General features: G+C 39.6%; 2 protein-coding genes and 1 long non-coding RNA gene across 10 annotated transcripts in view; all 3 read left to right on the top strand.

The window, feature by feature from the left end:
* The window catches only part of LOC120902882, a 46755-nt gene extending 28039 nt beyond the window's left edge, over nt 1-18716 (top strand). For 2 of the 3 annotated variants that reach the window (XM_040311959.1, XM_040311960.1), the window contains exons 3-7: nt 4876-5274; nt 6753-6823; nt 12350-12512; nt 14475-14803; nt 17535-18716. In XM_040311959.1, the coding sequence (XP_040167893.1) occupies nt 5261-5274; nt 6753-6823; nt 12350-12512; nt 14475-14803; nt 17535-18352 (1395 nt within the window). In that variant the 5' untranslated portion in view covers nt 4876-5260 and the 3' untranslated portion in view covers nt 18353-18716. The remainder of the gene's footprint in view (nt 1-4875; nt 5275-6752; nt 6824-12349; nt 12513-14474; nt 14804-17534) is intronic. The other variant, XM_040311961.1, reaches the window with a different exon arrangement.
* On the top strand, nt 14810-16986 carry LOC120902883. The gene is made up of 2 exons (XR_005739498.1): nt 14810-15772; nt 15876-16986. It is a non-coding gene; the product is annotated as an uncharacterized LOC120902883 (long non-coding RNA).
* Nucleotides 18717-20536: 1820 nt separating the features above from the next.
* Nucleotides 20537-25350, top strand: part of LOC120900172 (semaphorin-1A) — a 199566-nt gene continuing 194752 nt past the window's right edge. For 5 of the 6 annotated variants that reach the window (XM_040306823.1, XM_040306827.1, XM_040306821.1 and 2 more), the window contains exon 1: nt 20537-20615. The gene's annotated coding sequence lies outside the window, so the exon portion shown is untranslated. The remainder of the gene's footprint in view (nt 20616-25350) is intronic. The other variant, XM_040306822.1, reaches the window with a different exon arrangement.

Raw genomic sequence — 25350 nt, 5'->3', positions numbered from 1 at the left:
TGGTTTGAACATGATTACGGTAGCAACTGTATTTTAAAGGGGTTAGTCAATCATCGTCATAGTGTTTTTCAACTTGTATATTGATTATTATATGCTTGACACATGCACAAACTTTGTAAGATTTCAAGTTAGAAAAGCGATGACTCATCACAGCTGTATGGAAATAAAATTAGATTCATGTAAGAGAGCAGAAAATTTTGTTCTTTATATTATTGAAAAATACTTCTTCTTTACGACGTGCTGATTACGATATTTAGAGCATTACTGCTTTTGAGTAATAATGAAATAATAGTTAATCAGGCCTTTTCTATTTTTCACCCAACGAGCTGAAATTTCAGCCTGTTAGTGGACAGTTTTCATCATCCGGGTTGTATCCATGTAACAGTTACGATCCGCCATATTGGATATCTGCAATTTTGTACAAACGAAGATGCATTTCAAAGTTGTGCTGTTATCTTTTTTCTGTTTGAAATGAGTAATAGTACTTCTATTCAACTTACAAAAATTGATCCAAACAAGTTTAAACCTCTCTTGGTTCACTATTTATCCATCGGCAAAAAAATCATTCCTTCATGAGCTAGCTGCTAGCCAGATCGCGCGCGAGACGAATCGGCGTTTGTTTACATATTTTTAAGGCTGAAATACTAAGGCAATTTTTGTGTGTGGTTTTGTATGGAGTGTTGAGATGATTTCAGCCGTCAAATATCAAACTCCACATAAAACAGCTGGATGATATCGTAAACGACGCCCCCAATAATAGATTTTTGGAGGAACCATTAATTCTTGTGGAGTTCTTACTAGTATACTTATTTTGATAATTATTTGCCCAGCGAAAATTAGATAGTTTATATAGGCTCCTGGATTTTAGGCAGATCTTGAAATTAAAAAAATAATAATGGCAATTGTTCTGACTTATTGTTTGTGTTATTCGCAATTATCACAATTTAGGGATATTTTATCCATAAAATATGATTTGCGGCTTATGCGGAGTTACGAATACCTTCGCAATGCGTAATTCACATTGTACTAAAATTTATCATAAAAACTAAAATATTACTAAAATAATACAGGCAAACGTCACAACTGTTACAAAGTCTGTATAAAAAAGGGATAACAAGGTAGCTTCAATAACGTACAAGCTACTGAATCATTATTTAACAAATAACTATAATATTGAAGAGTGGAAATATACAATTTAAGTTCCACTTTTGTGGAAAGGATAAAATTAAACATATGGTGCCCTAGATATAGTATTAATGAGCGCCCGAAAACACCCACAAAATACCGCGTATCTCGAGTGTCCACGTATTTCAAAATTCATGGTTACCAGCGGAAAATATCATTAAATTTTCGTGTAATTTGGCTTGACTTGTTTCAGCCAATAAATTAATTATTCGATGTAATTCTGACCGTATATTTCAATTTTAAACCTTCTTCAAATAATTATAAAATTATAAAATGCATTGCGCATTTCGCAGAGGTACTACCTGGTATCTCGGGGACTTCCTGAAAATCAAAACGTTTGATGTTTAATTCGAATTTATGAGCCAACCGAATCCTTCACAACTGCAAACAAATTTCGCTCTTAATAACTCGTTTTGTTTATTTAAATCATAATTTCTTACATGCTCATTGTTTGCGGCAGCCCCCCAGCAGTTTTTCTCTTTCTTTCCTTACATGCATGTATGTTGCTCGTTAATTCATCAGATCAGCTACGTATGTGACATTTTCCACCCATTTTTTTGCTAAAGCTTTTAACAGCTGGGGGTGATTTTTTGTATATATTTGCTCAAATCACTACCATTGGGCGGTGCTATTGCGATGTTCGCTGGGCAAATGCACAGCCCCAAGGCAGCGCGGAAGTGCAGTGTGAAACACTTGCTAAGTTAAATATTTATTCGTTTTCACACAACAACATCAAAAAAGCGAAACGAAAGGAACCTCCTGTACAGAAAAAAGTGCACTCAAATGGGCACAGGCAATCGGTATAAATTCGGCATGTAAACAGCTTTGCAACGTGGTGTTCGGGAGGGGCGAAATGGGAAGGAAAAATATACCTTCCCCATGCGAACCAGGAGCGCGATGACGGAGGAGCCCGAGCGGGAGCTACTACCGCTAATCAAATTAACTGTGGGCTGCAAACGAACAAACAATATGCTTCTCCTCGCCTTCTGATTTCGAGCAAACAGTTGTTGCCTGGTTGGATGGTTGGTTGGTGCCGTGCGGCCATCGAGCTTGTCGGTACACTGGCCCGGAAATCGCGTGTGACCTCCGCGCCAGGGCTGGTTGGCAGTAATTAAAGGAATCAAGTTTACAGCCCGACAACACGTCACTAGGACACTTCGCTGATTGTCATGGTGATGATGACCTGCGGGGGAAAGAGCTGCGTTTGTTGCAAGTGTGTCTGTCGCTAGAAATGGGTGTATGCTGTAAATACGTAATGCGGACCATAAAAGGGAGCAACATTCAGTTACACTTTGATAATGAATTATCCATAGGAATCTTGGTGCTTTTGTTCGCAGAGCCGTGTCTGCCCGAGTACAATACTACGGACATCTTCTCATCATTTTGTGTCATCTTGAAAATGGCTTGAAATGGTGATTCAATTTACTGCTTCCACCGCTTCAGAAACCGCATACATTGTAATCTGTTGCCCGCAGCACAGTTACGATGCAGTTGCAGTTAAGTGCAACGGAGATAGCCCTACCGCTGCAACCAAGGATTTGTGGGCTTTCATTATCTGGATTGAAAATCTTTCAGTGTAATTACAATTTGTATCTTTAACGAGAGTATTTTAAACGGGGAGATTGTATTGCCTCTAGCCAAGTTTGTGTCTTTGTGTTCATTGTTTTGTAATTTATTTTTCTGTAGAAAAAATACTTCTAGCAAGCCTTTGTTTACCTTTACAATTAGGATATATTTATTTACAACAATCTTATTACATTAACTAACTGACAGCACATCACTACAGTTTGCACACACGGGTACACACGATTAGTATTTGATTCGATAAGGATTGAGTGTGTGACTTTTTTGCGTATGGGAGGCTGGAGCAAAATGTCCATGCCTCAATATTTTACTCAAAATATCAAACAAAAGAAGAGCGAGTTTATTCCCAGAGGTATTTTCCAAGAATTAATCTAAGTTTTAAAATTTTACAAATAAAAAAAACGGATAACAAAATACAATTCTTATATCTTATTTTTATATGGCGCAAAATTGCTATAGTTACTTTAAACAAAATAAATTTGTAAGAAATTTGTGAAATGTGTTATAATATTTTTAAATTTAGGAAAATAATAAGTTATTATTATTGTTTTTAATTATTATTATTTTGGTATTACTTAAATAACTGACCCATAATTGCCATACTAACATTGCTTTGCATTACATTTACTTATTTTGAATACAGTGAAATCTCTTTAATATGAAGTCTCTGCAAGATGAATTGGTTCTTTAAAATGAACATTTTCACGGTCCCGTCATATTCCATACATTTTATGTCTCTTCAAGATGAAGATGTCTTCCTAAGGCGAATATTATTCAAGCAGCATATGCGATTTATCTAAGATAAAGCAGCCGAAATTATGTAAGATAATTTTTTGGATGATAGTTTACAACATTATTGGTCCAAGGATGTTCCATGTTTTCCCGTGGTTTCTTGGATACTTCATAATTTTCATATTTTTTTTAGCATTAATTTTCCTCAACATGCATATTTCTCTAGGCTAGCGGTCCCTTAAAGATTCACCATTTCTATGCACTATTTTTAGTTTTTGAGTTTTTTTTAATCGTTTAAAAATGTTATTTTTGCACAGTTATTGGCTGGTATTATTGAATCTGTTCGTAGCGGGAACGTACGGCACTCACATGAAATTCTAGGGATGGCAACACATTTCTTGCTTTTTTTCTATTTTTTTAAAATATTTTTTCCATTTATGTATATATAGTACGATTTTCAAGGATGTTACAGACTAATATCTGACCGACTTATTTACAAGTAGACTTAAAATACTTTCGTTAACCCTTTCACGACCAAGGAAAATATTTTTCCCTTTTGCAACACTCGTTATCGGTTCATAAATTATTATTGAATCGATATTTTTATTGACATTACATCAAAATAAAACAAATTTAACACTTTAGTAGTTGTAGCCTGTTGTAGCACGACTAGTTTCCATTCAAACCACAAAATTAAACTATAATTAATAAAAAAAAAAAACAGTAAACTAAAAGAATAACTAAAAACATGCAAAAAAAAAATGCAATGGGCTACATACAATTTGTCCGGGAAAGAACTTTACGAGTGAACGGATTGAGCACAGATCGAGCTCGCCATGTGGACTGTTCACTGTAATTATTTAGGCTGGTATTGTTGCTCCGTGTTCCCATAAACGTTAGGCGTCCTCGTTTGTGAATATTGTACACGGGTTTGTCTACCCTGTGCCACAAGGCGCCAACAATAACGGGTACGGGTATCGGAATGCGGAGCGTATTTTTCATTATCAGTATGCTTGTGCGTCTCTACTCTACCCCCTACATACATACACAAGCAAATTCAACTTTCGGAGGAGTATTAACAATTTCGGAAGGTAAGGGTTTCGGTACGCGTTTTCGTCACTGCTGAGTGAAATCTGTACCGAAGGTATGTCTAACTGGCTGTGTGCTGTTCTTTGCTTTGTTGTCATTATCGGCTGTCGGCGACCATGTGACTGATTTACGATACCATCCTGCCCCAGTCATTCCCGTCTGGCGCTGTGGCCGTGATTGTTTGGTTTGAGGTTTGGTTCGTTCAATAAAGAAATCAAATATTTTGCAGCAGAAACACACAGTACTCATGATGGTTGTTTTTCTTTTTGCTTATTTCGTTCACAGATTCGCATCTGCTCAGCTGCTGGCTAATCGCGGTGCAGTTGATCTCAGTATAATCGGGTCAGCGCAAAAAGAATGTGGTGCACCAGCTCCAGACGGAAACGATGAAATTGAATTCGCTAGCAGGGTTGAACTGATTATTTTTCACCCAGTGTGTAAAGTCTGTGATAGTTTTACAAAAGCTCCGTTCTGTTCAATCTTTAGCAACATCAGTATCCGAGTGCCACCAAATGATTGTATTAGTAGTGCAATAGTGTTAGAAAGTGAACCTTATTCCACCACTTGTGTTGTGTAAAGTTTTGGTGTTAATTTGTTGTGCGTTCAGAAAAGGCGAATGGTACGTTTACTTGTAGTCGGTAGCTTGAACCAAGCGTAAGAAGAAGCAAACATGTGCTGCAAATGGTAAGTTGGAGCTGGATTAAAATTAGTATAATTAATTTGGTTAAAGAAAAACTATTTGAATGACCGATTTTCAACATATTTTTGATTGTATTTACATTTTTCGTTGCTTTAACGGTATGTTTTCACTTATCATTAAATAAAATGTTTGCTTGCTTTTATCTTTAGTACAGATTCACAATTAAGATTTGTGATAATATGTCAAAATTCTTTGTTTTGGATAGTAAAATAATAAATTGATAAATTAATTAATGCTTACAAATAAAGTACAATGTAATTACAGTAGAACGTCGATTATCCGGGCAGCTCGGGACCGGACAGTTAATTAATTTACACGGATAACGGTGCACGATTACTACTTTAATCAATAACTATAGGTTTAACAGCTGTTCATGAACAAAACTAAAATTTCACTAGACGCTAGAGAGCTGCACAAAACAACTGTTTACCAACTGACTATGGGGCCCTTCACGAAACAAGTCAGCTTTTTATATGGAGTTTGACAGTTGGAGGCTGAAATCATGTCAACACTCCAAACAAAACCACACACAAAACTAACCTGCGGTTTTAGCTTCAAAGCTAGAATCAGATTCGAATATCTGCTCGAAAAAATGTCAAAACAGTCAAAAGTTTTTAAAACGAAATTTGAATGTCACTTTTTGACGGTGCGGGTGAAAACTTTTGCTCAAACTGGCTTTCTGGTAGTTTGACGAGTACACAAAACATAATATCTTCATTCAGAAGCAGAAGCGATCAAAACCAACCTTCTAAATACATAAACCTTGGGCCTCAAGCCCTCCTGTATACTATACCTACTTTGATAGTGGCTCGAAAACTGCTATACAATGCAAACAGCTGACAGGCTGAATTGTATCCATTTGACAATAACGTTCCGTCATTTTGGATTTTATCATTTGTGTGCAACCAATGATGCATTTTAAAATCGATTTCATTCATTTTTTTTCTATTTGAATGGGTTTTAATACTATACTATACATTTAAAAACATCAAATCAAACAGTTCTTGGTATCCTTTCTTGGAAAAATATTTTCGAATCTGCAAAAACTAAATAAATAAATAAATTATGCATAAGCTTACCTGATCGAGCCTACGACGAATTAGCGTTTGTTTACATATTTTTCTGGCTGAAACAATCTATAATCTAAAATATTCTGAAAATATAGTTTTATGTGTGGTTTTTTTATGGTGGATTGGTATGATTTTAGCCGTGTCAATCTCTATACATATAACATAGCGGGCTAGTATCGTAAAAGTCCCCAATATTTGTGTTTGCTTAACATATTGACGTTCTACACATTGTAACCTCATCAAACTCATAGCTGGAGTAGAGAAAAAACAAACAATTTAACCTACATAGAGACTACTTCTTTAACAAAATTAATCTTTACCAAATTAAACAAACTTCACATTTCTCGTGTGTCCTTGTAATGCAGTTTCTTATTCTCTTTTATATTTTTCAGTATTTTTAGCTGCTGGGAAGACTTTTACTGGAATTGTATTGAGGAAAAATTCTGCTTCGACGAATCACTCGGTAAGATTGCTACACATAAGTGCATCATTCAAAGTGCTTTTCCGTATTTTCTTCTAGATGCAATTTGATTTAAGTTACATGAACCACTGTATAGCTCGTATTGTGTGAATTAAAAGATCTTAACACAGATTGTTTTTATAGCGCATAATTCAAATGTGCCTGAAACTTTGTACGAGTACTGCATGATTCGTCTGCACTTTATTGTAAAAGCTTATTGCATATTGACAATATTTATTGGCGTAATTCAATTCGTCACAATGTGAGGCAGGATAACTTAATTTAGGCTATCTTTGTCTCCCTCTCCCGCGATCAATTTAAATTGATCCTATCCCTTTCGTCTGTTAGGTGTATTCCATCCAATTGTTGCCATAAAAAACCCCATGCACTACTACTGCAAGGTGCGCAGCAGTGCCTTTGTGTGTTTATTTGCATGCACAGGTCAGTGCTGGTGCGCGCTAAAAATAAAAATATGCTACTAATAAAACCGTCTGCGGGGCTCGGGCCTACAGAATGAAACTGAGCACAAAAAATGCTCCCTTTTCATTCCAGCAGCAAAATTACGTTATCGAAACATTGTCCCTCTACACTGGCTTCTGGCGGCATTCGCGTTGTATGCATGCAGTAGATAAAAAAGCAGACGCACTTCTCTTTTCGTTGCATGTAGCATGTAGCAGTGGCTGTCGGCTAAACAACATTGCGAAAAATTCAGATACATGCGATAAAAAAAGAAGCCAAACTACAACAAATATTGTCAGCGGACCGAAAATTATCGATTGATGACAAAATTGATCGAAACGAATCGTCGGATCGCTCGCTTCTGCTGGGGGGAAACTAACGTGCGTAAAGCTTCCATCGGGTGGAACGGAAATGAACGACCAAAGGATTTTACTCGCTCTGAGCTGGTTAGTTGGGGGACGGGTTTTGGGTTCCATTGAAGTGTACCTGTGGGAATTTGAGCCAAAGGTTCACCGGTATACACCAGCCGGGATAGGTGTTCCAGTATCCTGTATGGATATGGATTCAGTAGCTATTCACAGCAACGATATTTTAATTTCGAGTGAGTTTGTAATATATTAATCTACAATCTTTTTATATTTTGTTAGCTAAATGTCATTTACTGGCACTGACGCTGAAGAAGAAATTTGCTAGTTTTTTATTTGAATATTTTTTTTACTATTTACATAAAATTCAAGAAAGATTTATCTATGATTCCTAAATTAAAGTTTACTATCTGTTTTACTTTCATCCTTGTACTAAACATTGGAAAATGTGCAGCATTTCTCGCTTGCACCAAAGAACGCCTGAAAGTATGCAATCTCACTGCACGCATTTTAGTACTCTTTGTTCATCTCATTGCTTCAACGTTAGTTTTAACGGTTTTTAACTTCCTTTTCCGAATAAAAACCATTTCAAAATGTATAATCCCTCTAACTTATCAACTCGCGCTCCCGGACAGACGACAATATCGATCACGGCTGGTGTATCGCTCCGGATCGATTAAAGCGTTCCCCAGCAGCGTATTTGATGTTGCCCGACCGAAAACCCCAGCCCAACGGGGTCCCAACGGGTGGAGCTTCCCATCGTTGACGTTCTAGTCTCGACGGTGATCGTTCACTGTGCCTCAGTCTGGATGGTATATCCACCAAAAAGGGGGTTTGTTCGTGAACTTTCGAGGGTACCGAGGACACTTTTTTTTGGGGAAATTCATCATACCTCTCGTACCAGCCCGTTCCTTTACCGCCGGCTGCAGTTTATCAAACATTTACCGTTTGATGTCGGCTTTGGTTGGCGCATTGTTTTGTCTATTATTGTTTTGCCATTTGCCGTACCTATTGCGGTACCACACAACTGTCTGCCGTAGAGTCGTGGTGGTGCAGCCACACACACCAAGCATTGGAGGATGCGTTTTCCAACGGCTGCAGCTGGCACGACGGAGAAATGCTGCTGCTGCTGCTGCCGATCAATGCTGTTGATATTTAATTTTGCACCGAATTTGCACCGCGGCTAGTCAACGGTATCCGAGCATATTTTCTGGCGCTTAGTACCCCGCACCTTTACTACATACGCTGGCGGTGCTGGGTGTGTTGCGTACGTTTCTGTGTGCTAGTTGCCAGCCCGTGCCTCTCTTTCCCGTGCCGGCGCACCGAATACACCGGGACACATTTTCATACTAACGATAATTGAACTGATAATTAATTTCGCTCCCGTACGTCGTTGCACCGCAGTAGATCGAGCGTAAGTATGTGTGTGTGTGTGCGCTCGCTAAAGGGTGGTGCATACCTTCGGTGCACAATACGCTGCTGGCAAAAGGGTGCAGAACGCCGGCTGGAACTGGCAAACCCCTTTCACCAACTCCCTCACCTACATGGTGCGTTTTAAATGCAGCGAAACAACGGTGGCGCAGTGACATAGATATAGCGTGTACCGGTTTTCTCCGGGCTAAGCGGTAATGATTTTATTAATTTCTGTCAAGGCCCTTGGCCGGGTGAAAATCGGCTCGGGATAACCACCAACACACACATACATAGCAGAGCTGTGCGGTTTGGTAGAGTGGAAGGGGATGAGCGGGAAAAATAGGTGGAAAACGGGGACATCTACCACCGGTGGTTTTAGGATAAATTTGCTCTCCGTTTTTCTCTGCCGGGGTGAACATTATTTTTGAACGCTTTTCAGGCGTTTGCTGCTAATTTTAATGCATTGGTTTCATTGCTTTTGATTTCGTTGTTTTAGTTCTCAAGCTTTATACTCTATTTTATTATTTTTGCTAGGACACTTTTTTGTTAGTCTTTGAGTACTTGTGTTGTATTTTTTTATATTGATGTTTTTACCTTTTGACCTTTTTTTTTACTGATTTTTAAAAAAGTAGTTTATCTAGTTTTTGCTGCCTTCATGTACTATTTACAATGTATTTGCATTTTTTAGAGAGAATTATTATTATTATTATTATTATTATTTTATTATTTATTGCATAATGTCATTCAGCTATATTAAGCTTACATAACATCCTTATGATTATAAAAGTAAAATAAAAACGAGAAACAAAACTAACCGCAACTGCGCTGTCACAATAACAAAATAAACATAGTACACACTAGTGATGGGAAAAATGAAGATTTCGTCAGAATCGATTCCGGCTAGCTCCGAAGTTTTCTGGAATCGATTCCGGATAGTAGGTCCGGAATCAGTTTCCGGAATCGATTCCGGAATCGTCTCCGGAATTGGTTTCGGAATTGGTTCCGGAGTTGGTTCCGGAATCGGAATTGGCTCCGGAATCGGAATTGGCTCCGGAATCGGAATTGGCTCCGGAATCGGAATTGGCTCCGGAATCGGAATTGGCTCCGGAATCGGAATTGGCTCCGGAATCGGAATCGGCCCCGGAATCGGCATTGGCTCCGGAATCGGATTTGACTCCCGAATCAGAATCAGCTCCGGAACTGACTCTGGAATTAAAATCGACTCCGACATCGAAATTGACTCCCAAATCAGAATTGGCTTCGAAACGAAGTCGGTTTCGGCATCTTCATAGGAATAGGCGTTTTGGGTCCAATGATGCTATGTGTTGATAGCGGCAAAGAATCAAAGTTTACTTGTAAATGATCTATTCACATGGAGATTCCCGGACTTATTTCGCTTCCCACACATCTTATTTCAATTCAAACCATTCCATTTCTGGAGTCAAGCCTGATTCCGTCATCCGTAGCAAATTGCGATTCTGATTCTGATTCCGGAGCCGAATCCGATGCTGGAATCGATTCCGGAGTGGACTCATTGTCATTGGCTCCGAAGAGTAGCTCTAGGTCTAAGTATCCTGCAAGGTGCCTGTATGTTAAATTATTATTTGCACCGTAGAATATTTGTAGTTTCATCATTATGGTTCATTACATGACTCTAAGAACACGCCACGTGTGTTCTAAAAAACAAAGAAAAGTCTAATGTTGTTTTAATCATCAATACACTTATATTATTTTTTGTTCTAAAAACAATTAGTACGCCAATAAGTATAGTTAGCACTGTAGCGTATCAATTCCGATGCTTTAAAGTACTATTTAGAGGAATAATATATTTAACCTGTATAATTTCTAATGGATCTACCATACCTATCCAAGTTTAAATATAAAACTGATTAATTGAAAGGAAAGTTATTGAATTAAAAATTAAATTTATTTTATGTGATGATTCAATTTAAAGAAAAAAATTAATTAAGTCGAGAATAAAGTATAGAATGTGTTTGCAATTTATTCGTTGCGCATATAGCAATAAAAAAAAAACTCACAATAACACATTCAATCACATCTCGTACTACAAAACAATATAAATTCTCCCTTAAACCAACCGAGGCGATTGATTTTCTTCCCAAAATCCGGACCCGGTTGCCATCCGTAGTGGGAGGGGAGGAATTTTCTATTGGGTGGAAAATTGATTTCTATCCTTTCGTTGTGGTCTCCTGGGCGATGGCTTTAATTCGCCGGGCTGGCTAAATTATGAACCCTTCACAGCGGGAAGGAAGAAAAGTATTCGTACCAAAACAAGAGAGATAACGAGGCAGAGAGAGAAATAGAGAGAGAGAGAGAGAGAAAGAGAGAGAGAGAGAGAGAGAGAGAGAGAGAGAGAAACAAAGAAAAAAAAGGAGCTCCTTCTTTTAGCCTTTATTTTAGTTACGGCCAAATAAATGGAGACATTAGCCAAGTTGGTGGTGGATGGCGGTTAAGAAACCAGCACTGTGCCTGGTAGAAGCCGTTTTTCTTCGCTTGCTTTTCCTTCTGAGAGACCACGCAGAAGAGTGTGGCAGCCCCGGGCACCGGAGTCTAAAGTGAAATGGCCGAAAATGTCCCCGAAGGAGTGAAAGCGGAGATAATTATTTCGCTGCGGTGGCTTTCAATTAGGACCAGAATCGACACACACACACACTCACATACACACTTGTATGTAAGAAAAATGCAAGCTTCTATCGAAAAATTGAACAGAAACCACTGCAGGAAAAAGGAACCATGCCTGCAGAAAGGAGGTCGAACGTATCGAACTGGTCGATGTCGTACTTTCATGCCACGAACCGTAATGTAGAGAGAAAACGGGTGAATGTGTGTGAGCGCGTTTTTTTTTTTTTGCTCCTTCAGAACCCTGCACTGGACGCAGAAGATTGAGCCCAGAAGATGTACTCTGTTCTTACCGAATGCTCGACTTAACCCGCGTCCGTTTTATAGTTTGGCAAGCGGTTAAGAAACCGTAATTACATTCGTATCACGTAATTAAGTAAGAATAATGACCAGCAGCTCACAAAGCCGAGCATCGAATCAGGGTATGCAGGGGAAGGCCAAATATTTAGAGCATAAAGTCACTCTATCCCCTTGCCACACCATCGAAAAGGACAATATTTATCAAACTGTCGCCGAGCAGTACCACTAGCCACTAGCAAGCAAGCACTACCCGGGGGAAGGCTGAGAAAGCAACTTTAAGCTATCGGTACTAAATGCCTATTGTGCACATGACTGTTTCATTTTTCGCATTTTCTTTCCAACCCTACGACAGTTAACTACGATCCGGACGAGGATGAGCATGCGGCCAAGAACAAGAACAAAAACGGGTACTACGGCAGCCCGGCGGGCGACTCGGGCGAAAACAACAATGCACCAATCTGCCGGCAGCCGGGCGTTTCGTCCGGCTTAAGCATTCCTCGCAACATGTCGATGAGGTAAGGTATACGAGAGATACATGGCTTTGGAGGGCGTAAATGAGTTGTGGTGGAAGTGGGTGGATAGTTTTGAAGAGATACTAAGATGATAGAACAACGTATTAATGAGTTGATACGTTTAGTTTAAGACGTCGATCAGTTTGCTTTAAGCGGTGGCGTTAATTTGGCGCTTGTTCGACAGCTAAGGAGAGTATGTAAAGTGGTTTAGTTTCTTATCAAAATGTTCTAATGTTTGTGTTTTTGTACAGAAACTACGTACAAAATAATGTTGTGACTCATACATATTTTGAAAAGATTCATTCAAATCAATCTGAAGCTAAAGGAGTCGTTCAGATTATAAAATGAAAGTTTCACGAATATCTAAATTAAAGAGTCAACAAACAATCGACGATGCTTTAGATTGCTTTAAGAGTCATGTTTGAAAATTTCTTGATGTGTGGGGAATAATTATTTTGATAAAGTACTTTCAACTTCTTAAATTAATCTAGCTTATTGGTTCGTTGTTGATGAAATTGGTATTATTTACTTGCAAATTTAGTCGAATTGTTACATTATTAATAGAATCGTGTTATTTTATAATGATTATGACCTGTCAAAGCTAAATAATGTCAAAATTGAGAATTAGTGAACATGATCAATGCACATTGGGCATTTGTCGGTATGTAACTTACAAGGTAAAAATCATCTTTTTGTCTAAGTATTTTTTTCCTATACCTACGATATTCAACTGAGATAAATCCATTGTTTTGCAATTTTATAATTAATAGTTAAGAAGTTAAAAATCATCAAAACTTGACATCATTAAAAAAATCATTTTTTGCAATTTTAGACTAGTTTTCATATAATCAGCTTAACAAACTAAACCATTATTCCCGAAGCAGTTTTTTTAAAAGGTTTCTTATTCTTTATGAGGTATGGGATTGGTTATGGGAACATATGGATATCTTTAAAGTTAGCTCTAATTTCTGACCCAAAAAATCTCATCACGGACAGTAACGGATTTTTAAATATTACTAAATAGCACCCAAGTTTTTTATAAGTTTTTAAATTGTAATTTATACCATTACCTGTCATTTGGCAAAAAAAAAACTAGCTGCAACCGAGCGCGACCACGAATGCTATGATGTCTTGCTTTTTTTAAAGGAAAAAAAAATACTAAAATTGTATGATTTTTTGAGAACACGACCGTGTAAAATATTTAAACATTAATAGCAGCAGCGCCATCTATCAAAAGAACAATAATACCAATCAAATGTGTCGTTTTTTAACAATAACCACGAATTTACGCAATTTAATTTTTTATTCAATAAATACCCGTACCTCACAGTTTGTTTCATTGTTAAAGTTTGTTCCAAACTGCCCACTGTGCAATGGTGTCGTTTAGAAATGATAATTATAATTTTTGTACAATTAACAAGCCCATTTTCGATTCCTCTTATGATTCTTAAATATAGCTATTTAAATCACAAAATTATTAACTTAGTTTAATGATTGTGTTTAGTTGATAAGTTTGTTGAATATTTAGATATTTGAATCATGTCATAGTTTATATTCGGATATTATGTAAAACAAATTTAATTTAATGTAAATATCAAACAAGCAGCTGGTCATTGGCAAATTATTGCGTTTGAAATCTTTCTGAGTGACCCAAAGAATCTGAAGAACCATAGAACTCATCGTGTTTAACTTCCCTGAATGATTCTTTCTCATTCAGAGCATACATCTTTAGCTGTGGAACGAACATCTATTTTGTGTAGAATATGGGATTAACATTTTATTTTATTTTTATTTATTTATTTAATAGTTTATCGAACTTTTTTACATTTCTTAAATTAAAAATTATTTTAATTTACACTCTTTATCGACAAATATCAATGACGAATGCTATAGCTTTACAAAAAAATATCACTTTCTTTCTCTCAAACTGCTTCCCGTTTTGTGTTTCCCCCTCTCCACCTACAGCTCAAAAATACACGAGGACGACCTGCGGCGTGAAATTCAAACCAACGTTCCAATGCTGGCACCGGAAGTGATGGCCATCTTTGCTAATTCGCAAATTTTCCAATCCAGCGCACCGCCGAAGCAGCCGACGTCCAAAGCGACCTCGCCGGCGTCGGTGAAGTTTGCCATTTCCGATTCCGGTTCACCGATCGAGGTGACGCCGGTGGGGGCGTCCACTGCGGGCAACCGTACCGCCGGCGAGAGCGAACAGTCGGCCGCGCCGGCACTGCACCAGGACGGTGCCGAAGGTCGGGAGCTCAGCTCCGACAAGCTTCTCCAGCGGCTCGAAGGTAACTAGAAGTTTGGCCTTTATGTCGAAACCACCGTAACTTGCCCACCCCACCGTCTCTCATTCACCGGGATTTTGACCGGGATCACCTGAAATATAACACACTACACACACATACGTACACAAACAAACAAAGAAACATACACTTCGGTGTGGGGGAGAGCATAAAGAACGGCCATATGCAGCAAACCAAAATCAACGTACAAAACAAAAAATATGACGACATATTTGTACAAAAGGCTACTCACAAACACGCTCACAGACGACACACTGTGATCGGTACCGAAATCGCCCACAGGAACACAGAAACCACCGAGAACCGTACAGAACCGGGGTGACGGGGAACAAAAAGCACGGGACACAAAAGTTTCCTCTCATCACACACATCAGGGTCAGAGGGCAGAAAGTTTAACAAGAAGAGTTTCAATGGCTAGTCAAAAGTAGTTGACTCGGGTAGTTCGGTGGTCGTATACAGATGTTCGGTGCAGTCCTTTCCAGTATTGGGAAGAAATGAGGCGATGAACTGTGACGAGGGTCACCTTTAGTGTATAAGTAATATCTAATCGCATGCATACTAACTAACGAACAACTAGAATTAAACTGTAGCTGAAAAAACCAAAGACAACACGCAAAAAAAATAATCCTTATGGTCTTCTCGGGAAGGTGGTGCATGAAGGAGTAAACCAGAACGAAAGCTTTCAAGCACGATTGGCCCCGTAAACCGTTAAACTCTCGGGCGAAAACACAACACATCTACTTGTGCATGGAGCTTGAATTCGTTTCTCACTGAATCCTCTCTAACCTCGATAAGTGTGTACTAACCAACTTGGCTCGGTCCGGACAGAATCAATAGCAATAACTACGGGCTGCAGGAATGTTACTTAGAAATTACTAGGGCGGTTGGGTTTATATTGAGGAAAATCGGCTAAAAAAATGCTGCGGAAAATGGAAGGACTCGCTGCGGGAGCAGGTAAGTGTTACCCAGCGCCTTCAACAAAGATCCGACAAAGTAGTTGCAATTGGCTTTGGGTTTTGCTGTGCTAAATTTGTTCCTTTCTTCCTTCTCAAACTAGTTGCTCTCATTGAACTAACTCAGCACGGGGGAGTGTGTGTGTACTAATATGCACCATCAGATGTTGGTAGTAGACCGTTAGAAATTGGTAATGAATAGAAGGTGCATCAAAGATTTCCAGCTTATGTGTGTTTATCTTATAGGCTGCTTTTAGTAAGATTAGGAGTCGTTAAAATCCGTTTGGTACAAAATCTACTATTGTTGTAATGTTCTAAACTTTGTTCCAAAAACTTATGTACAATGAGGGGAAATTACTACCCAATTGACATTTTCGAGTTCTAAAATCGGGGATTCGAGCTATTTCCCTTAAATTTGCACATTAAACTTCTCTTAAACTGCACCAGTTTAAGGGACTTTTAGAACAAGCCCTTTAAAATCGACTGTGAAGTGTATTTTTCTTTGCTTTTTTATCTTTTTGGGAAATAATGTTTCCAATTCTTATTACTGGTCGTATACTTATTTTATTAAAAAAAAACATCAAATTTTCACCAAATAACGTCGTACGAAATGAACCCACGTTCTTTTTTCGCCAAATATTAAAGCAAATTAATCTAAAACGAATTGGACGCCATCTTCATCCAACAGAAGAAGGTCATTCGCACGTACAAACGAAATTTTGACAATTTCAACATGGTTTATCACAAACAAATCCACAATTTTTGGTGTTTCGATCACTATTCGAGCAGATCATGGTTACAAAATTTAGAACAAAATTAATATAAGGGATGTTCATTTTGATTTGTTTTGCCAATGTCAACCATCATTAAAGTAAAACATTTAGGTAACTTGTCTAGAATATTTCGAAACCCCCCATTATTTGCCGAATTTATCGAATCGAATTTAAACGAACTGGTGAGCCATTACTATATGTTGGTTTGGTAATTAATTGCTGTTTGATTTATTGATTTGAAATTAATTTTACTAATTCTACTGATTTACTGATTCAAATAATTTAAGTTGAATTGAATGAAAAAATTTGGTGAGCTTGCTGTATAACATGCGAGCTTGTCGTTTTAAAATGATTAAAAAAAAGGATCAATTACCGTTGGATTTTCGAGTGATTTATCAATTCGATAATTTTTTCATTCTTAACTTCTTGTTTGTACTAAAAAGCAAAAAAAAATTAAAACTTTATTTGGCGTTAACTACTATTATTTAAAGTTTGTACTAAATTTCTAAGCCTCAGGCTATTAGGACATTATAATTATTAGGCATATAACAATATGGCTCATATATATAGTTTTTCCTTGTTCTGTATTTGCAAATTGTTATTTTACTCTGATTGTATGTTGTTGCTATGTTCTTCTCTTTTGCTTACTATTATTTAGTGATATTTGAGTTTTTGATGTTATTTTTTCGTGAAGTTGCTTACTTGTACTATTATTTGCCTATTTTTTATAAAGTTGTAAATGTTAAACATGCTTTAGCTATATACCTACGCTGCACGCTTGTATCTTCGCTTTATTATGTTTGCTTACTGAACCTTATTTACTCATCAATCACAACATATACCCGTATACACACACACGCATAAACAGAGCAACCTCACCACGCCAGTCAAGATTGTTGTACAAAAAAAAAATGCTTACCAATTTTTGAAATATATTCTTTGCCCGGACACACTCTTGTTTAACCTTCCTCTTCGCTGCATTTGTTACAGGTAGCAGCGGCAATACGCTCGACGAACGGGACAGCCGTATCGTCGTTATACCGGCCATCGTCGAGGAGGACGATGGTTCCGACGAGGGATGGCACGATTCGGAAGTTGTCCTGCGACCGCCCCGCAACTTCTCCGAGCTTAGCCTGTCGAAATCGATACCGAGCAACAAAACGATCAGCCATCTGCAGGCCGACCTGCCCTACTTTTCGATCCGTCCGGCCAGCGAAAACGACATCTTCACGATATCGTCCGGCGGGGGAGGTGCTGGCGGTGCTGGAGGTGTCGGCAGTGGTGGTGGTGCTAGTGGTGGTGCCGGTGGTAGCACGTACAACTCCATCAGCATGACCCCGGAGGTGCCGGCCATCTCGTACTCGAACCTGCCGAAGAACTACCTCGAGACGCCGGTGATCGAGAAGTACCGGGAGTCGGTCAGCCTGTACTCCATCCAGACGGCCGGCATCAATCGACAGTCGCAGACGGACGATCTGTCGATGCCACGGTACTACGGCAAGTCCGACCTGTTCGTGTCCGGCATCGATCGGGCGAACAGTCGCAGCGCTGATGCGGTGGAGATGGGCCGATCGGACGATGGCAGCGGTTCGCTTACGTTTAGCAGCAGCTCGCTGGCCAAGGGTGGTGGCCGGTCGCGCAATGTGGAGCGCAGCAAGCGGCTGATGAATCTGCGCACCGCTTTGCCACCGCTTAATTTGGGCCTGGTCCGCGGCAGCTCGGCATCGAATTTGCGCGATCGGCGCGAGGATCGGGAATCGCGCGAACGTGACAAATCGGAGAAGCGGAAGGAAGGGCTACGTGTTTAGGGCGCTGCTTATCGTTGAAGGGGCAGTGTTTACTTAAAGGAGGGAGAGAAGGGAAGAATTCCGTGTGCCACACAGTACAGTATACGGTTTGGGGAAGGTGGTTTGTAGAGCCAGTCTCCATCCAGGATCAACATTTGCTGCTTAACGATTAGTTTTTTTTTAAATGTGTTACAAGGAGGTATGTTTTGTTGTTGTAGTTTTATGAATGAAATGAAAGTTTAACTTAAAGGTAAAGCGGCGTAGCGAAGCCATTCTCGTGTGGAGGGAGTTGCAAGCGAGAGAGACAAAATGAATTCCAGAGAGATAAAATTGTAAGATACATTTCAATAAATGCTGGTATAAAATACTACGAACGTTAGGTTAATAGGCGAGGATAAGTAAATAAATCGTTATTGTTCATAATTGCTTAAGGGAAATTGAGAAACACAAATATTTGTGGTATTACTGAGGCATTAATCGTGATGATCTAATGTGAGTGTTTATACTTGCAGTCATTGCTGCAAAATGTTACTGTCAATGTCATAAAAAAAATCTGACAGAAACAACATTCGTGTCAGCATCACACACTCAATTGTGATGACCAGTGGTGATACTCAAAACGATTGGTGTGACCAATACATGCTTCATGACATTTTTGCGACCATCGCTTGGAAAGTTACTATGTCATGACTTTTTTTTAAATGTGATAAGTTTGGTAAAATGTCACTGACATAGTTATGACAAATTCCGTCTGAAACAAAATCATGTCAGCGTCACGAGCTCTACTGTGATGAGACTCACACAGTTGGTGCGACCATCACATGCTTGATAACATTTTTGCACCCAACTCTTGGACAGTCATTTGGTCGCAACATTTTCAGTCGGTGAGCATGCCGGTAGTCATGGGAGATATGCCAAGAAACAAAATGAGCATATTTTCTCGCTCTGTTTGACCCGACAGGCCATCAAACCAGACAGAGCGAGAAAGCATGCTAATTGTGTTGCTGAATACACGCCAAGTATATTCCAAGAATATCGTGATTATCACCGACAGAAAATGTCATGACCAAATGAGCGACCAAGAGTTGGGTGTTGAGCAAAATGTCACTAAGCATGTGATTGTACTACCAACTGTTTGAGTCTTACCTCTGATCAAGTCAGTTGTATACGTAAGCTGATTTGAGCTTCGTTTCAGTCATGAGTGTCGGCGACTGAAACAATGGCAATTGGCAGTACTGCTTACAGCCAGAAAAAAAAATCATGTTTGTGTTTGCGCCGACATTAAGATCAGCTTGTCAATCAGAGTATCGTGTTTGACTCAAGCACTCGCATGTCGTATTCGGCATGTCATGACGCACTTTCATTGAATATCAGCAATGAGCATCAAGCTACCACGGCTATGTTCATTATTTTCGTTGGTGAACATCTCGTGATACTCATGGCATATTGCAGCACTGCTTGCAGTACGTAAATACACTTCTGAAACCGTTGTCAGTCCATAGACCTTTGATTTTAAAACATTTTTGCGTGAAAAGACAAAGGGAGAAGTATCAGGGACTATATCTTTCTTTTATTGCTTATTCTTTTATTTCGTAGTAAACAGATACCCTGTTAAGTGCAAATTGTTAAAATAATTACTTTTAAATTGGATATGTTTTATTAACTATCTCGTTAAAAATTAAATTATTATGAGCTTAGTGGTTAAATGGTTGTTAAAAATATTTCGAAATCATTAAACGATGACAATGTAATAACAAACGAAAAAAGATTACTGCTGCAACCACCCGTCGTCATGTTGGTTTTAAATTTTTCATATCGTTTGATTAGCGTAGCATTTTCACCGGGAGACCAAACGTCAAACGTTTGACAGTGTTGAAAGCCGAAGCTGCACGAAGCGCATGCAAACGTTTGGTCGGTGATACACGTACGAGCTTGAAGCAACACGAATTTACCATTTAAATTGAGAACAGAAACAAATTAAGCTTAGTTTATTTGAAAAAGGAGGTTTAAAAAATCTTTATATTTAAAATAATTTAATAATACCAACAAAATTGGTCAATTTAGCTTAATTTTCACATGCTAATCAAACGTTCCACAGTTGCCCGCACGGAACCGACACAGCCAGAATCGTGAGTGTATCGCCTACCGCACGCTAGCGCACCTCGTACCGTTCAGGCAGGCACGCACACACACGCCTGCAAAAAAGAACGAACCTTCAGCGCGTGCGGTTGTGTCGTCGGTCGTTCGATTCCGGTGCGGTTCCAGTGGAATGGTTTAAAGCAAGGTAAAGGCAATGAAAACAAGTGCTTTTGTGACAGAGAAAAGTGTGCTTCGTTGGGTGGTAAATACAATTCACGCACCCACGGTAGAAGAATAATTCATGGAGGAATGATGGCGGTGCAGTTGTTTTCCTAAATTGCAATTGAGAATTGCTCGTGTCTTTTTCGTGGCCATCCACAAAAGGGAGGTGTGTGCTTGTGTTTATGTGTGTGTGTGTTTGGTGGTGTGCGGAAGGTTTTTGTTTGTATGCGCAAGAGCAAGAGCGCTGGCTTCGTAAATCGATTGTGCATGTTTTATTTTCCCCGTGTTTTATAAGCGCTGTTTGGTGTGTGGTGTGTTTGTTGTCCGGTCGACCCCTCGCAAGAATGGGCGTGTGTGTGTGTGTGTGTGTGTTTGTGTGGGAAGGGCGAAAGTGTGCGCCGCGCGTGTAGGCAGGGGAGCAGCAGCTCATCTGCATAATAACATCGCGGTTATGCTGCGGGCATTGCAGGCACGCCGTGTGTTCTAATGCACATCTTTCCGATCCGCGTAGGGCTCTACCACCACATCGACAGTTGTGTGGTGCTGTGTGCTCTCTAAACTGCGCTGCAGCAGAAGAGCGTGCTACCGTCCGTGTCACGCACACACACAAACAACGAGCGCTATCGATGCATTTATCTAATCGTGTGGATATCTACTATCCAAAATAGTACAAAAAAGAGGTGGTTTTTACCTTCACCCTGAATTTGATGACCCTGTGGAGAGTAGGATCCGGCGTGGAGGTGTATGAAGACGTAAGTCCCTCGCTCTAAATTGCAAAAGAAACTTCTTTGGAGTGTAAGTGTGCCTTTTTGTCGTGTTATTTTGATCAATCTATCAAGCATGCCTTGTATTTTTGTCGGGAGATGGTGGTGATGATGCTGCTGCTTCTACAATGATGATGATGATGATGATGTTGGATGTGGTGTGCGTGCGCGTTGTGTAGTACACAATCGATCGAACAAATGCTCTGAAAGGAGCATGAGCCGTTTTGCGCTTTGCGCTTGTGTGCGTGCGTGAGAGAGAGTGCGAGAGTGTGTATTTTGTTTGTATGATGCTGCGTGCGATAGAGCGAACCCGACGCAACTGAGCAGTGTTCTGCCGTCTTTGTTCACCACGAACCCTCTCGGAAGGTGCGTTATCCTTTTTCGGGGAACAAGGTCTGTGTATTGGTGTGTGTGCGTATCTGTGAGTGATCCTTTTTTTTTTGTTACGGTCGATGCGTCGCCAGCAAGCAAACGAGAGATATCCCGACATTAATCCATAAATGTGTGTTCACGATATTAGCTTCTCACGAATGGAATGAAAACTTGTACACGTGTGTTTGTGTGCTTGGATGTGTGCCTCACGCAACCATCGTGCTGTCGCAAAGCACAATCGTTCGAAGTAGGCAGTGCGTGCGTGCAGAAGGCAAAAAAAAAACGCCACTAAAAATTAACCGCGTGTGTGACCCGTGAAGATAAAGCGAAATTGCGCTCTGTCTGCCTGTCAGTCTGTGTGTGTGAGTGTTATGTGAGAAGTAGAAAGGATAAAAAGGAACCGAAACTTGGTACAGTTGTGTTGCAGTTGTACCAAACGAAAGTGCAATTACGTCGTTATGCAAATGTGCACACACACACACACACACTTCGACACAAATACGCACACAATGATGAAAACAAATCTGTACAGCGGGGAGAGCAAGCCAGTTTTTTTTGTTCTCCTGTTTGATTTCTTCGCCAATCAACGTGACAGAAGATTGCAGATATCCTTGCAGCGTGTGTGAGAGTGGTCGACGAGAAGCAGCAGCGAAGGGAGGGGGTGTCGGCGAACTGTCAAAATCGATAAAAAAAAATATCGATCAAAATCAAAAACACGCGCAGCATCCGAAAAAGTTGCGAAAAGCCGTATTACGCCAACGATACCGTTCGTTTGTGCTTGCGTGTTTGTGTGTGTGTGGTGTGTGTGTGTGTGTATGCGGTAATTTTTTGTTCAGCTCCTTTCTCCACAATCGGTGCAATTCTGATTTCGAATTCGGTGAGCAATTTGCTGTGAATGAAATGTGTTTTGTTGTTGCTTTCCCTTTGTTTTGGATGCTGTTTTTTTATGATGGTGGCACGTGAGTGTGTATGCGTGTGGGGTTGAAAGTGTTTTTCTCTTCTTTTTCATCTTCTGTGGGCAGCATTTTGGGGTGATGCCCTAGGCTAGCTGCAGTGTAGGGGAAGGTGGGGCCTGAATGTGTGTATGGAGATTTTATCTTCTGAAAAAAGTTTTTTTTTCTTCTTATTATTGCGGACAAAATTAATTTAGGGAATTTCTTGAGTGTTCGGTATCAGCCTAATGAACGAATGGTAGAGACATCGGCTGCTACAAATCCGAGCGTGTCTCGATTCTCCTTCCGACATTTCGATACTGTACAGTAAGAACTCAATAGCTGAACGCTTTTTTCTTGGGGTTTCCCAGTTTTTCGTACCCCAATTTTTCGTATAATTCTTATGGCTCGCTAAGAACAAAAATCCGTTTGTAGTTTTTGACTGTTAGTAACTGAAATGTTTCAAATAATAACAAATAATAAAAATGTGCACCAGCCAGGGGAGAAATGTCTTGGACTTTTTTTTTAAATGCGTATACAGGGGTTTTCAAGTCACTTTCGAATGTGCACATAATTATTCACCGCCTCCAAGATGTTTTTCAACGGCTGTCAAATGGTTTATTTGTTTCAAAATGAAATTTCAGTTTCAACACATGATTTTCAACATATTACAAAGAACTGTCAAACTCAATCCAGCTTGATACGTGTTGAAAATCATACTGATGAAATTAAAATTTATCATGATGGAAATGAAATGTCAGATTGATGTGCAATAACATTTTCCATGTGGTGAATAACAATGTTTACATTCGAAACTGACTTCGCAAACCCTGTAAAACTGATAAAATACTTCTAACAAAATTTCGATTCTTTTCTGCAATTTGTTTTCAACCGTCTGTTAGAAACGGTTGGTTTATATTTTTCTTAAATGTAAACCTATTGAAACAAGGTTCAAAACCTATTTGAATTTAATTTATTGCCCTATTGGATTTTTTAAAAAATAAGCTCTTATAGAGAATAAAATATCTATAAATCTATCACTGAAATATTGAAATTGTTACATTTTTATAAAAAGGAAACGCTGGACAATAATTTCTGTCCAGTTTTGGAACAAATATAATTAAATTAGCCATCACAAATTTTTTTTTTTTTTTACGGAAAAATACCCAATCTTTTGTAAGAGGTCACCTTATTCCCACTTCTCCTAACGTAGTCGGACTTTCTTACGGGAACAGTGAAAGAGAAAAGCTAATAACTTTCCGTAGCTCTTTCATGTGGCCATTTAATCCCACCTCGTTTTGATCGTTCTCCACTGTTTCGCCTCTGTATGGACGATAGTAACGATCAAGATTAGAAAATGTAAATAAAGCCATCTACCCAACGCCCACAGTAGGTGTAGTAAAATGCCGTCCTGCTGCTCCGCACGCGGTGCAGGGAAAAACGGTACCCATTCCCTCGGTATAAAAATGATCCAAACGAACAAAAATACACACACACACATACACACAGAACCCCCCGTAGGCGAGAGATGAAATGAATGCGAGCGACACAAATCTTTCTAGCAGATGTGGCCCGTCCCAATGTGACTTGTTGTTCTGTTGTATTGTGTTCTAAACCTTAGCAAAGTGCAGCAACAGCAGCGCAGCACCAAGACGAACATCGTTGTCGGAATCTTGTTTCCGAGGAAAATCGATATTTCGTGCCACACACACACAAGATCTATGGTCCGTTCTTCGACATTTCTTCCCTTTTGGAGGTTATTCGAACAGATAAGACGTGGCCACTGATAAAGCTGATTTCTTCGGAGACACTTCCCATCCCGGAAGCGAATCGCAAACAGCGAGAAGAGATTTATTTGTATACGATAGGAAAAATCAACTTCTGTGCGTGTATGTATGTGTATGTGTGTGTATGTATGTGTCTGGCTGTGTTTGTGGTCAACAACAATCCACGACGACGACCACGGGTACTACACACTGATTGTCAATCAAGTGATGTATGGAACATTGTCCTACTCTGGGGTTGGATTGGTATTTACACTGGACCTGGAGACCTTGCCTTCTTCACCCCGTCCTCGACACACTGCAAACGTTGATAAGGCTACTGCTGATTGCTGTTCATGGGTTTTGGAGAGTTTGCATTCCTTACTGTATTCCCTTGGACCGGTAAACCCCTCATAAAAGGTTCGCAAAATATGCCCCGGCTACTGCGATTGTGGCGAACTGGGCAGGGTACTGGGAGCAGCAGTGTATGATAAGATAAACGATAAGATCGGCACACAAAATCGCCCCGAAAAAGAAACCCCTATCTTGTTATGAAACACATGTAAGGCCCCTCCCGATATTGCCTTTCCTGGCGAAGGTTCCTTTTATTGGCCTGTCATAATTTGAGAATTTTTGAGCCCCGAAAAATGTTGTTTTCCTTGCAGTTTTTCGCACGGGGGCATCATCCTTTCTCCGGCTCCGGTTGGATAGGTATTGGGTGGTGTTGCTTTTTTTCATTTTTCACCATAGCTTCAGTTTTATTAGGGTGTGCGCCCCTTGATGTGTGGGGTTAAGTGTTTTCACACTCAATTAAACCATTCAACAGCGCGATGGCGGCGGTGCATTTGTGTGGCAAATGTGGGTGAGCATTAGAATTTTTCCCCATA

Source organism: Anopheles arabiensis, chromosome 3, assembly GCF_016920715.1.
Source record: "Anopheles arabiensis isolate DONGOLA chromosome 3, AaraD3, whole genome shotgun sequence".
NCBI lineage: Eukaryota > Metazoa > Arthropoda > Insecta > Diptera > Culicidae > Anopheles > Anopheles arabiensis.
This window is presented reverse-complemented; position numbering and strand designations above follow the sequence as displayed.